Source organism: Heptranchias perlo, chromosome 10 (genome assembly GCF_035084215.1).
Source record: "Heptranchias perlo isolate sHepPer1 chromosome 10, sHepPer1.hap1, whole genome shotgun sequence".
Classification (NCBI taxonomy): domain Eukaryota; kingdom Metazoa; phylum Chordata; class Chondrichthyes; order Hexanchiformes; family Hexanchidae; genus Heptranchias; species Heptranchias perlo.
Genome location: NC_090334.1, coordinates 74,324,161 through 74,339,432, shown reverse-complemented (window position 1 = coordinate 74,339,432; position 15,272 = coordinate 74,324,161). Strand labels below are relative to the sequence as shown.

The 15,272-nt window shown below is 44.3% G+C and overlaps 1 protein-coding gene across 2 annotated transcripts in view; it reads right to left on the bottom strand.

Moving 5' to 3' along the window:
• adck1 (aarF domain containing kinase 1) overlaps window positions 1-15,272 on the bottom strand; it is a 512,025-nt gene that overhangs the window by 198,373 nt on the left and 298,380 nt on the right. For both annotated transcript variants that reach the window (XM_067992031.1, XM_067992032.1), the window contains one exon: window positions 5,041-5,199. In XM_067992031.1, coding sequence (XP_067848132.1) covers window positions 5,041-5,199 — 159 coding nt within the window. The remainder of the gene's footprint in view (window positions 1-5,040; window positions 5,200-15,272) is intronic.

Here is a 15,272-nt window from a genome sequence, read left to right as displayed (position 1 = left end):
CATTCTACTCAATGCTCTCCAGTCACCAACCAGTGGAAATAGTTTTTCCTAATTTACCTCATCAAAACCTTTTACACCTCTATCAAATCTCCTCTAAACCTTCTTTGTTCTGATGAAAAGAGCCCCAGTTTCTCTCATCTCTCCACATAACTAAAGTTTCTCATCTAAGGTGCCACCTTAGTGAATTTCTCCTCAACCTTCTCTATGACCTTGACATCCTCCCTAAAGTAAGGCGGCCAAAACTGGACTAACCAATGAGTTGTGCAGATTTAGCATCGCAGCAACAACAACAACAACTTGCATTTATATAGCACCTTTAACGTAGTAAAACGTCCCAGGGCGCTTCACAGGAGCGTTATCAAACAAAATTTGAGCTGCATAAGGAGATATTAGGACAGGTGACCAAAAGGTTGGTCAAAGAGTAGGTTTTAAGGAGCGTTTTAAAGGAGGAGAGAGAGCAAGAGAGGCGGAGAGGTTTAGGGAGGGAATTCCAGAGCTTAGGGCCTAGGCAGCTGAAGGCCAATGGTGCAGCATCAATGATATCTTTACTCTTGATCCTATTTATGAAAGCAAGGATCCTGTATGTGCATTTTAACAGAGGTTTATCAATTTTCCCTCCTACTTTTAAAGGCTTGAGTGGCAAAACCGCGACCTCTCCTTCCTAATATCTAAGTGTATAATCTGTGTTCCTTCCTGTCATTCATTGTTTCGCACTTGTCCCTTAATGAAAGTAGTTACCAGCATTGCTCCTCACTATGCATTCACTAAGTACCTGATCAGATCCACCCCATCTCCTGAATTTATAAGGGGGTCTCGTGCGTGGAAGTGTGGCCTTCCGCCTCAGCATCACGATGTGACTTTATAGGCAGAGCTCTATCTAAAATATGACCTGCTCTGCCCTATGTGCGCACAGAAGAATCTCACAACCTTTGAAGGTAGCATGAGGGCAAATCTTTATTCCTGCGGCCTGGGCGCAGGTGGGTGGTAAGTGCCCTGTGGCAGGGGCAATGTGGCTGTGAAGTGGTGTGCTGGCAATACAGCCTGAACCTGCTGTTGGAAAAATGGGAGGCCTCGGGGATTGGGCCTGTCAGGCAAACCATTTGAAGGAAGCGAAGAGAGTGAAAAAAAAAATCACCATAAAAACTCATTTTTTGTTCCCAACCACATTTATTACCCTACTAAGAGACAGACAGATAAAGCAAATGATTTGGAATATAGTTATTCACAGTGGTAATCACATTCGCAAAATGGTGCAATTTTCAGTCACCGTTGATAGTCAGAGGTCAGCTTGGAGGTCACGATTCAGGTGGATTCCAGTTTCGTAGTAGGTACAGCACAGGAGGCCATTCAGCCCATCATGCTTGTGCCGGCTCTTTGAAAGAGCTATCCAATTAGTCCCATCCCTCTGCTCTTTCCCCATAGCCCTGTAATATTTTTCCCTTTAAACATTTATCCAATTCCCTTTTGAAAGATAGTATCGCGAGGTAATTTTATTTTCCAAATGGCAAAGTTAACTTCGAATAATTTAAAATGGAACATTCAGGGAAACATGAAGCAAGACGTGCGTACGATATGCTTTCCGGAGCAAAAGTGTGGAGTGGATATTAGAGTTGCTATGGCGATAGATGCGTGCTTGATGTTAGGTGGTGGTGCTGAGCGGATTGGAGAGACCGAGGCAAACTATGCAGATGACAGGGCTTCAGGAGAGAGAGGCCAAGAGAGAGATCAAAGAGTATCAGGAGTGAGGAACCAAGAGATACAAAGGGAGAGGTGTAGAGAAACCACTGGGAATAGAGTGACAGGACTATCCCTGAAAATTATGCGTGTAAATCTCATTCCTAATATCTCCTCAGTCTGGACTGCTCCGTTAGTACAACTTCTCTTCCAAGAAAAGGATTTTAAACATAGTCATTTTGAGTGAAAAGGTACAATCTGGGTTCACTCATTAGTCTACGAGTGACACAATGGGCACGATATTAGCAGGGCGGCGGTGGGGCGATTGGGCGCGTGGGTAACGCGCCCAGTGAAATCAGTCTGCCACAAGCGCAATCGCAGGCTGATTGGATCCACTTACCTGGTCTTCCGGGTTCCCCGCTGCTGATCTGCGCGGCGGGCGGGCTGCGCATGCGCAGTAAGGTCTGTCAGCTGGAGGAGCTCTATTTAAAGGGGCAGTCCTCCACTGACAGATGCTGCAAGAAATAGGAAAAATTACAGCATGGAGCAGCCCAGGGGGAAGGCTGCTCCCAGGATTAATGATGCCTCACTCCAGATATCATTGGATGGGGTGAGGAGGAGGGGGAGGACAGAGATCTTCTCCCCCGGCGGGCGGGAGGAAGCGGCCTGCCTCTGCCACCAAGGAGGCCTGGCTCGAGGTGGCAGAGGAGGTCACCTGCACCACCAACATATCGCGCACCTGCATACAGTGCAGGAGGCGCTCCAATGACCTAAGTAGGTCAGCAAAAGTGAGTACACTAACTCATTCCCCGACACTCCGTCTGCCACATCATCACCCCCACCCCACATCTCCTTCTGCACTGCCAACACTACTCTGTCACATCACCCCTCACACCCACTCAAACCTCATCCTCATCTTACCTGCACTTACTCACCTCCCCAGTACTCATCCCGCCACTACCACTCAACCCAATCCTCATACAATCTCATGGCTCTATCTCATACTCACCCTCTCATGCATCTCTTTCAAAGTCAGCCGCACTCAACCTGCCACTACCTGTGCTGCAGCCACAGGGCATGCATCACATATGTGCAGTAGGAAGCGTAAGGCAAACGTGTCGTGAGCATGAAGGGGATGCACAAGGGTGTTTGAGGGTTTGTCATGCTGTTTACCTATATTTAATTTCTGATCAACTCATCACATATTATATTGGCACCACTACTGCCACGTCTTTGCGAATCTTGTCTGGTTTGTCCTTTCCTGAGGATCACTATGAAGACCCACACCTGGTGCCACCCATTGTGTCAGTGCAGAGTGGGTGTAGGTGTATTTGCAGGGCTCTTCTGGGCAGACGACTGAGAGACGTCGGCGATGTCCCCGGTGGCACCCTGGAAGGATGCGGAGGAGAAGTTGTTGAGGGCAGTGGTGACTTTGACAGCGACAGGTAAGAAGATGGTGCTCAGGCCAGCTGGGAGCAGCTCGGTATGAAGGAGGCTGCAGATGTCCACGACTACATGTCGAGTGACTCTGAGCCTCCGTGTGCACTGCTGCTCAGAGAGGTCCAGGAAGCTGATTCTTGGTCTGTGGACCCTGTGGCGAGGGTAGTGCCCTCCGTGACGCATCTCTCTCTGCGGTTGCCCTCCCTCCTGCTGTGCAGGTGGATGTGTCACAGCACTGTGTTGTGGAGCTCCACATGTCAGAGGTGGACGGCGTGGCCGGCGAGGCTGGTGATGCAGTTCGCCCTACGAGGAGGTCATGACTGCAGCTACGGCGGCCCCCATCCGGAAGATGTACATCTGAGGGGGTCCGCAAGGTAGGTACATGTGTCTGGACACCGGGGTAAGTGTGCAAGTTGGTGAATTTGATTGTTAGGAGGAGGGCGGTGGAGGCCAAACTTTGTCCAAGGTGACAGAGTGGCCTCCTGCAATGAGTGAGGGTCTCCCCCCCGCATCTGTCAAATGGACCTTTGCAGCTCCCACAGGCTGATAGCTACAACACGTCCATTTCAACTGGGAGTGTTTCCCCCAGTACGGGAAACAGTCCCAGTTGTTTGTAAAATCCCACCCCTCCTGAAATATTCCCTTAATCAGGTCTGTTAACGACCTGAAATACCAGAATAAATACTGTTAAGTGGCACCCCGCTGGCTTTAATTGCCTGCGGGAGTCCCACATGCGGGGGCTGCGCGCGCACGTCAGCGCGTCTGTGGGGAACCCGGAAGTGGGCGGGTTGGAGCCGGGCTCCCGACCTGCTCCGGGGATTCCCCGATTTTCGGAGCCCCCCCGCCAGGAACACACCCGATAGCGGGTGCTAATATCGAGCCCAATAGCTCTTTTGAGCTACAATGAAACCATTTTAACGGTTTTAAATTAAAATGTCAAGCATGGATTTCACTCAGTACCAAACAACACAAACTGTGGCCTTTACTCTACAGCAATCATGGAATGTTCCAGGAGACGACTTTGTAACTTTGTCAAATTATGGGGCAGAAATTGCTCAGAGCGGAAAAGCAACACTGCTCGCCGATCCATAAATTTATACCAATCCACTAACTTTCTTCGTCCACTTCCTCTAATGGGGAGTGGAGAAGAGCCCAGCAGCAGTTCAGGTGAAGCTAGGACCCTGGGAGAATCGAGAGGAGCGACCTCTCCCCTCGACTGATCAGATCGCTGCAGCTTGGAATGTGAAAACCAGGAAGTGAAAGGTACATTAAAATCAATGTAAAAACAGTTATAGACAGTAAAAAGAAAGGTAAGAAATGATTGAATAAAAGAGCAGAAGGAAAAAGTTTTTTAAAAATTAAATTTAAAATTTTTTTTTTAAATAATTTTTTAATTTTTTTAAAAAAAATTTTAATGACCAAAAATTATTAAAATAAGGAGTAACGAGACTCCACATTTTTAAAAGTTAATTTTTAGTTGTTTGGCAATCATTAAAACTTACTGGCCTGATATTTTTAAGCGTACCTGTTTTGTGGCGTAATTAGTTACTTTCCAGCTGGGCGGATAAGCAAGTTTGCGCTTTTTCAGTGATTTCTCTGATTGCAGCGTGCGATATAATCTGAAGCTGTCATATCGTCTGCGAACCACTAGCAGCAAGTTCCTAGACAGCGCTGTTGAGCTCGCCGTTATTTCGCAAGCGACTTTTGCCCCAATCTTTTCTGTTTTTAGCCCCGTGGGAACAAACCACGAATGGCTCACTTTCAGACTAAAGACAACAAAATGGCTAACACAATATAGTAGAGCTTCATACAAATAAAAACCTTTGTGGAGGATGAGAATATTTCCTAATCTATGCCACGTAAATTTAAGTTGGAGTTCAGTTTTTGAGGAGCGGGTTCGTGTCCACAAATTTCTCAAATGCGTACCTTAAGAAACTGAAATTGCTTGAGCATGTCTGCCACCTCCTCTGTGTTGTGCCCTTCTTTCAGGAAGTCCAGCTCCAGTGGCATGTTCTTCTTTGCTTCGTCAACCAGCCACGCGAAGCTGAACTCAGGGAATAGCCAGGACACAGCTTCAACCAGAACCTGTTAATAACACTCTGCATTACAATCGGTGCCAGTATCAGTTCTACAATAAGACGTGACCTTAAAGGAAACCTTCCCGTCCCCTTGATCTTGCTTTGAAAACCATACAAATCTAATAATACCAATATATTTAATCTTTTGTACCTCGTTAATGTTCTGGAATGCACTGCATGAAAGGCTGGTGGAAGCAGATTCAATAGTAACTTCCAAAAGGGAATTGGATAAATACTTGAAAAGGAAAAATTTGTGGGGCTGTGGGGAAAGAGCAGGAGAAGTGGGACTAATTGGATAGCCCTTTCAAAGAGCGGGCACAGGCACGATGGGCCAAATAACCTCCTTCTGCACTGTATGATTGTATGAATAGTGTCCCTTGAACAATATTTTATCAATGCAATGACACTTTTCAACTTTAATTATGTCGTCCTGTTGTATTATGGGCAACAAGCAATAGGTTTAAGTGAGAACGTAGAAGAGCTTGGCCAGTCAGCCCAATCTACCCTATCATGGACTCTGCCCGACTCATTTAATCCCCTGACAGAATGTTCTGCATAAAAATTCCCAGATCCCTGAAGGAACATGAAAAGAAACTGCAAACTGTCTGTTCATTTATTCCTACATCTCCAATACCCAACCCTTGCACCCACCCCAAGCCCAGCAGCACAATCAAATGGTACCTCCTCGTGGGGCATTTGATCACCTGTGCCTATCCTTAGTCCTATGATCTTCAGTCCTCTCCTCATTTAGATTAGATGTCTCTCCACCTTCAGCCACTTTTAATGGGACCCACTCTTCCACAGGTCCACTGCTCTTTGTAAACTTTTTTGCATCTGTTTGCCAAACATTTTCTAAATACGATTCACCCCTTTAAGAAGGTGAGCATGGGTTACCTCTGTACCGTACCAAATACTGGGATAGCTTCTCTGCTCAGGGATTTGATTCCAAAATGGCAGCTCTGTTAACGTTTGGCAATGATCATGTGCAAAACTCCTTTTTTTCCACAAATTTTCCAAATGATTGTAACAATCGGGGCATAAAACCGCTCAAGCCTTATTGATTTTAATGATGGTATATAGCTCCTTTAACAAAACCTCCACGTCTAACCTTGGACTCTAGGGGAATCAAGGGATATGGGGATCGGGCGGGAAAGTGGAGTTGAGGTCGAAGATCAGCCATGATCAGATTGAGCGGCGGAGCAGGCTCCAGGGGCCGTATGGCCTACTCCTGCTCCTATTTCTTATGTTCTCATTAAGGCCGTTGTGTTTATGGAAGTTAATGGCAGTGCTTTGAATCCGGGGCGATACTTGTTTAATTAATGGTCCCGATATCAATCAACACGGTTCATATTTATTTCAGTTCTACAGTCATTAACTGCGCAGTGGATTACATTATACAAATATATATTGCTGTTTAGGCTACAGTGATAAATTTTTTTGCCATAAAGGTTATGGACGTGTATGCCAACGCATTGATTTGGGGCAATATTTTTTCCTCTTAAAGGTCACAGCTTGATCAATCATCCCCAGCAATCAGAAAATCCAAGTGTGCAATCATTCACAATGCATTTTATTGCACAGTGTAATTGTCGCATGCTCTACACATCGCAGAATGAAAGTTTTTCCCGTGAGGAGCACAGGGTCATCTGATGATGCTTTGACTCCAGCTAATATTGTTGGGAGCAGGCTGTGCCAGTGGCTGGGACAGTCGGCAATCATTTCATGATTACATGTAACGAGAACACATTACTATTTGCTAATAAGCTGCCGGCCTGAATGGAGGCTCCAGGATTGGAGGGTGTGTTGCCACTCTAAGTGTTTAAAAGAATCAAGGTTGTGATGGGTCATTTCAAAGCAGCAAATGATGACCATTTCTTGAGTGAGGTAACCATTAGTTATGTGGAGAGACTAGAGAAGCTGGGATTGTTCTCCTTAGAGCAGAGAAGGTCAAGGGCAGATTTAATAGAGGGATGCAAAGTCATGAGGGGTTTTGATAGAATAAATAGGGAGAAACTGTTTCCACTGGCAGGAGGGTTGGTAACCAGAGGACCCAGATTTAAGATAATTGGCAAGAGGGGAGATGAGGAGAATTTTTTTTATGCAATGAGTTGTTATGATCTGGAATGCACTGCCTGAAAGGGTGGTGGAAGCAGATTCAATTGTAACTTTTAAAAAGGAATTGGATAAATATTTGAAAAGGAAATATTTGCCGGGTTATGGGGAAAGAGCAGGGGAGTGGGACTAATTGGATAGCTCTTTCAAAGAGCCGGCACAGACATGTCGGGTCAAATGGTCTCCTTCTATGCTGTATAATTCTATGATTTCTTGGGACATTTTACTACGTTAAAGGCGCTATACAAATGCAAGTTGTTGTGATGAGGACAAATGAAAATTTTGCAATCATCCGAGATTTATTGGTCCACTGATTGGGCTATGTCCTATGTTATGTCATAACAGCGTCAGGAATGAAAATGCATGGAAGGAGAGATCAAACAGGTTTTATTCCTTGTTTTTGAATGGCAATTGTTCCTTATGACCATTTGTTTCCTTTTGTTTTCCAGGTTTCTACCCTTCTCTCCTGAAGGTGGCGACATGTCTTGGGACAAGATCCCACAAATGTTAGGCGGCGGGTTGGAGGCAGATGATCCAAAACACAGAGGGGTATCACAGCAGAGCCTGCTCCTGCCCTCACCCAACCTCTACACCCTCCTGTGTTAGACAGCTCCCGGGCTGATCGTGTTTCCCACTTCCTAGCTTCCCAGGGATGCTGCATGTCCACTGTCGCACTAATTGGGATCGCACCTACAGCCTACCTGCTCAGGATGGCACATCTCAGGTATTTACCCAACGGGAGTATCATTCGTAAGACCTTAAATTGTTAAATTGTGAGCTGCACTATGGCTTTGTGTGCTGGGATTGCCCGTTGTATCATACAGTCGGGTACTGAGCCATACAGAGTAGATAGGGCCCAAATTTGATCCCCAGTCTTTGCTGAGCTAGCTGGTCTAAACTACAAGAAGAGACTAGAAGAGGTGAACTTGTTTTTATTGGAGAAAAGTTTGAAGGGGACATGATCCAGGTGTTTAAAATACTGGGAGGTATAGGTAAAGCAGGGAAAAACAGTCCAAGCGTGAGCTTGGCTCGGTCATAGCACTGTCACTTTTGAGTCAAGAGGGTTCTGGGTTCGACCCCCACTCCAGGACTTCCAGCGCATAACTTAGAATTGCAATGCAATGCAGTACTGAGGGAGTGCTGCACTCTTCTTTGAGATGTTAAGCCAAAGCTCCTTCTGATCAGGTGGATGTTAGAGATCCCACACCGCTATTTGAAGAGGAGCAGGGGAGTTCTTCCCATTGTCCTGGCCAACATTTGTCCCTCAACCAACACCACCAAAGAAACTCATCATTTATCTAATTGCTGTTTGTGGGACCCTGCTGCGTGCCAATTGCCTGAAGTGATGCAGGACTCCATCAGCATTGAAGAGAGTCGGAGGGAAGATGCAAAGCTTGGGGTCTAAGTGCCTGAAGATTGAATGAGGAGGGGGTGGTAAGGAGCTCCCTAGGTGTGGGGTACTGGGAAAGAATGAATTAAGAGTAGGAGGCCATGTCATCAGTCCAGATTTCAACACAGTGAGAATGTAAGAATCCTAGATCTAACAGTGGCTCTACTGTTGAATATACAGTTACATAGAATTATATAGAATTTACAGCACAGGAACAGGCCATTCGGCTGGTGTTTGAGCTCCACATGAGCCTCCTGCCACCCTATTTACTTCATCACAACCTATCACCAGACCCTTCTATTCCTTCTTCCCTCATGTACTTATCTAGTTTCCCCTTAAATGCATCTATGCTATTCGCCTCAACCACTCCATGTGGCAGCAAGTTCCACATTCTCACCACTCTCTCGAGTAAAGAAGTTTCTCCTGAATTTGTTATTGGATTTATTAGTGACTATCTTATATTTATGACCCCTAGTTTTGAACTCCCCCACAAGTGGTAACATCTATCCTATTGAACCCCTTCATAATCTTATAGACCTCTATCAGGTCACCTCTCAGTCTTCTCTTTTCTAGAGAAAAGAGCCCCAGCCTGTTCAGTCTTTCCTGATAGTTATGTCAGGTGTCAGTGTTTCAGATCCTACTGTGACAAACTTTTCACATATTAAAAACTTAAAAAAAAACTTCTGATGTGGAATCTACAAAAGAAACTAGCTAAACAACCAATTTGCAAAGAGTTTGCTATCAGGTATCTTCCCGAGTGAAATTTCACCCTTTTCTTTTTGCCTTACTGAATTACACACAAGATTTGGAGAATTATATTTAAAGTGGGATCTTCAAGGAGGGAGCGGGCAGGAGAAAGACACAGAGCAGTCTTTGAATCTTTTAAGCTTGTGTAAACTCCCCGAGTACAAAGACTGCATTTGTTCTTAATCCACTGAGTGCCTTGATGAAGTCCTTGGAGGTTTGCATTGATTTCTCTTCTGTCCCCCACACACTGTTTTATAAATTTTGCAATTTAAATGTTGGTTTTGTCTGATTTAATCAAAATTGAAAACCATGGCATCTTGATTTTTTTTATTACCAGCAACTGCTTTTGGAATATTTTTTACAATATTTTGATAGCATCTTCTTTTAAAAAAAAACCTAATCTATTTTCTATCACAAAGACACAGCACGCTCGTATGAAAACTAGAGTGCTGTTCCAGAGGTGATAAACGATTATGAAGTAACTATCATAAACAAACAGCAACGACACTTACTTCAAAGTTGGGGGGGGGGTGGGGAGGTGAGTGATAATTGCACAGATAACTTCATCCAAAACTCCGCTGCCCGTATCCTAACTCTCACCAAGTCCCGTTCACTCATCACCCCTGTGCTCGCTGACCTACATCGGCTCCCGGTCTGGCAACGTCACGATTTTAAAATTCTCACACTTGTTTTCAAATCCCTCTGTGGCCTCACCCTTCCCTATATGTGTAACTTCCTCCAGCCCTACAACCCTCCAAGATCTCTGTGCATCCCCGATTTTCATCGCCCCATCGTTGGCGGCCATGCATTCAGCTGTCTAGGCCCTACGCTCCGGAATTCCCTCCTTAAACCTCTCCGCCTCTCTACCTTTCCCTCCTCCTTTATGACGCTCCTTAAAACCTACATTTTTGACCAAACTTTTGGTCACCTGACCTAATATCTCTTTTTGTGGTTCGGCATCAAATTTTGTTTGGAAATCGCTCCTGTGAAGCGCCTTGGGACGTTTTATTATGTTAAAGGCGCTGGATTAAAGCAAGGTGTTATTGTTGTTGTACTTTTTGTCCACATGACTGAATGAGAACATACTGCAGGACTGCAGCAGAGTGTTGTGTCTTTTGGAGGGTCGGCAGAGAAAGGGAGGGATACTAAATTCCTTTACACTTTTCGGGCTATTAATGAGATCAATCCCAGCCCAGTTGATAAGATGGTTAACTTCCCTTTTAAGAAACCTTCCTGAAAAGCCAAATGCCATGGCGTAAGACACAACTGGGTAGATCTTGACTTGGTGCGATAGTGTAAAAAGGGTGATAGCGAGTTCAGCAGCCCGTTTTACATCGCTCCCTATTTTTATTTCCATTCCCATTGGAGATAAAAATCGGGGGAGATGTAAAATATGCTGCTGACTCGCTATCACCCGTTTTACACTGGCGCACGGAGTCATGATCTACCCCAACCCAGGTTAAAAAGAGAAGGAAAGAAGATAGGGTGAATGAAGAAGGGGTGGTGAGGTGACAACATGCCTGTCGATTGTCAAAAAAGGGGAAGATTGAGGGAGGTGAGGTGCTCCGCAGTTCAAAGGTCCCGGGAAAGAATGAGTTAGAATAAGGGACAGTGTTTTGAGTCTCGATTGCAACACAGTGAGGAGAAAGAGTGTTTAGGATGGAGCTTAGGAGGAACTGATGGTAGCTGTAGTCTACCCAAGGAAACTGGAACGAAGAACAATGGGAATATATTCGGGCGAGGAGAAGGATTTGAAAACTTTATTTGAACTACCAATCCTTAAGCATATCAGTCAGAAAAATAAAACAATTGGACATTTATTCCACTCAACATCACAGTTTCTTAAACTGCTTCAGTGCGGAGATATGGTGGATTCTGAGCGGCTGTGACCACGGCAAGTCCACACAAAAGATGGCCCTGATGTACTCAAGGTTTAGGTGTTTTTGGATCTATCTCCGGTGCCAGTTATCAACTGTGCAGAACTTTTCCTCTGGAGATTTGATGGCTTGGGTAAGAGTCCATGTTAGAAGAGATTGTCTCTGGTCTATAGAAGGGGCAGGATGATGGGCTGAGTGGCCTTTTCTCATTCAGTGTGTGCTTATGTTCTTAGCACGGAGGGACCAAATTATAAAAGGAGAAGCTAACTCTAACCAGAAAACCGCAATGTTCACAGTAAAATGAGACTTCCCAACACCACATATAGGGGAAAGCAGAGCGTCGTATGGATTCACCGCCACCTTCTCAAGGGCAACTAGGGATGGACGATAAATGCTAGCCTGGCTAGCAATGCCCACATCCCAAGAATGAATTTACAAAAAGCAAAAAGAGCCAGAGGAAACTTTGTTTTTTTAATTAAAAAATGACTGAAACAGCTCTTTTATTTCAAAGTACAATCTGCAGGGAGCCCCGCTCCCCTCACTTCCATTCCACCTCTTCAATTTTTAATTACTTTGTCAGGCTGCTCTGAACCCAACACTGTAACTGCCATGAATTCACTGAAGCATCCTTTAATAGCACAGTTAAAATACCACCTCAGAATGTATTATTAAACGATAAACGCATTCAACAAACGCACGCCAAAAAAAGAGCTTAATTACCAGCATCAAGTGCTGTTTTTGCTGGAACTTTCTTCTCATGCGGCTACTTTACTGACTACAGTTTAAGTCCTAACAATGACATTATCTTTAACTAGAATTAATTAATTAGATTAACGTTAACTAGAAAAGAGGAGGCTGAGGGGTGACCTAATAGAAGTCTTTAAAATTATGAGAGGGTTTGATAGGGTAGATGTAGAGAAGACGTTTCCACTTGTGGGGGAGTCCAAAACTAGGGGTCATGAATATAAGATAGTCACTGATAAATCCAATAAGGAATTCAGGAGAAACTTCTTTACCCAGAGAATGGTTGGAATGTGGAACATGTTTCCACGTGGAGTAGTTGAGGCGAATAGCTAGATGCCTTTAAGGGGAAGCTAGGTAAGTACATGAGGGAGAAAGGAATAGAAGGATATGTTGATAGGATTAGATGAAGTAGGGAGGGAGGAGGCTCGTGTGGAGCATAAACACCGGCATGGACCAGTTGGGCCGAATGGCCTGTTTCTGTGCTGTAAATTCTATGTAATTCTATGTTGTAAATTCTGTGTAATTCCATGTAACAGCAAGGAGGACTGGAAAAGAGCAGAAAGACCACAATTATTCTGAACAACATTTAGATTTGCTTTTATTTAATTAGAATTCAATAGCTTTCAATTTGAACCTGAGTATGGTTAAAAAGCAATGAAGCAGGTGTCTGGAGAAACCCTTCAGTAAATTCCCTGCTGAGATGAACTGCAATTCATTACTACTACAATTAGCAAGCTCTCTGGTAAATCACTTTTTTATATTTAAAAAAAAGGCGAAATAATCACAATATTGCATTGTCACTGAGGGCAAATTCTCATTATTACCTGAACAAGTAAAACAAAATTTAATTAAAACCTGTCAATGAATAGGGCTACAAAAAAAATACATGCGAGTCCTGAGAGAACAGACTAAATGTTACTGCTTGTGTAATAAGTGACTTAATAATATTTACTGAACAATAAAAATGACTGGGTTATAACTAGAGTGATTTACAGTCATTGGTTCTTGCTGTTAAAAGGGGAGTGGGCACTTGGGCAGTTTGCAGGAAGGTAAGAAGCTCCTTAGGAAAGAATAAGTTACAGAGCAGGGAGAGCGTGCGAGAAGAGACAGAGGAGGAAAAGTGTGTAGGACGGTGTATTTACACACATCATTCAGCTCCAAGGATGGCCTGCTACTAATAGCTCTGCTCAAACCTGGCCCTGTTGGTTGCCATGGCAATTTCACGAACAACGGAAGCTGTTACACTGTGCACTTCTACCGGCCATTTTTTTGATAAAGAGAGAGAGTGTCTCACTGTGAAAAGCTCTATTACAATAGAATAAGTCAGTAACAGAACGCCACTAGATGAAGCCAGGCAAGAACAGTGACTGGATAAATCCAATAAAGCCACAAGTTGGGCAGGACCCCTCGGTTCCCCCAAACATGGCCCAACTGAGGCCTAGCGACCGAGGCCAAACAACTTGCTTTAGCCCTTAAACACTCATTGCTCCCAGTACGTGTACAGCCATGCAGGCAAACTTAATATACTGACCTACTCTCCCACAAGCACCATTGCAGTCAAAGTGTGCAATGGCCTCATAAAATATCTCTGTCTATATAAGCATAAATTAAAAAGTTCAACAAAACAAAAAGGTTCTCAACCATAACATCTTTTTTTGCTGTTCAAATAGTTATGTAACAATTACATAGAATTGCATAGAATGTACAGCACAGAAACACACCATTCAGCCCAACAGGTCCATGCTGGTGTTCATGCTCCACAAAAGCCTCCTCCCACCTTACTTCATCTAACTCTATCAGCATATCCTTCTATTCCTTTCTTCCTCATGTGTTTATCTAGCTTCCCTTTAAAGGCATCTGTGCTATTCGCCTCAACTACTCCTTGGGGTAGCTTGTTTCACAGTCTCACCGCTCTCTGGGTAAAGAAGTTTTTCCTGAATTCCTTATTGGATTTATTAGTGACTATCTTATATTTATGGCCCCTAGTATTGGTCTCCCCCATGAGTGGAAACATCTGCTCTACATCTACCCTATCAAACCCCATCGTAATTTTAAAGACCCCTATCAGGTCACCCCTCAGGTCTTCTCTTTTCTAGAGCAAAGAGCCCCAGCCTGTTCAATCTTGTATATCATCACAGGACATACTTATACAACTTCCCCACAGGGAACATTACAAAGGGACACCCAAATTTAAAACAATATGGGAGGTGTTCTCCACAGGGGTTCTCCCCCCTAGTCCACAGTAACTTTGGCAGAAGAGCTGACGAGACCCCGGGGAAATGATGGAAATGCCGTTCACGCAGTTTTTCCGTGGTTTCCGCAGCTCTTCCACCAAAGTTATGGCGGATTAGGGATACTATCCCCATGGAAATTCACCCCCTGAGTCATCCTGGCTGCTAAACATCACAACGGTATATTAAAAGTCGTGCAGACAGCAGAATCGTACTTTTAACGACTCCTTAATCGTCAGATTCATTCCTGGGAAATTTGAGCCGATCAAAAAAAAGATACAAAAATACTTGATCATCTCTGAGCACTATCTCTCAGGAAAATCTTTCCAAATCCCGCGTCTATTTGTCAACCTCCGATCTCCCTCCATTTCCACGTACAACATACGTCGGACTTATGCCGTATCCTGCAACTAGCCGTGAGCAATGCCAAGGGACATCCACTGAGCTCTGGGAATAAAGAAACCAATCCATCGGAGGAGTGAGGTCCGGACGTTGGAACAGGCGCTGCTGTCCCAATGAAAGGGGCTCTCAGGAATCGTTGGCAATAAAATAAAAAAACAAATCATGAAGAAAAGTGAAACTTGAACTGAAGCCAGACCCTCACTGCCAGAGGATGGCGCACACCAGGGCCACACAGTGTCGAAAATAATTAGCTTGTCAAAGTAAGGCAGCTGGAATAATATTAAAATATGTCTTGCAAAATAATTATCCACTGAAGAAAAATAAGGACAGGACTTTCTGTATTTTATTGCCTGAGCACAGTTAAGGAGGGTGTCTCTTTAGCATGATCCCTCACTGAGGGAGTCTCACTTTGTCACTATCACTAACCCCTTTAAAGAGTGATGCTCATTTTAACTAAGCTTTATTAAAAAAAAATTGTGCTCAACGTGGAAACCCGTCACCCTGTTTAAGAATCACCAAACCAAACTACTGAGCAATCTACACAAATATGGAGTGCACATTCTCTGCACATGGGTAA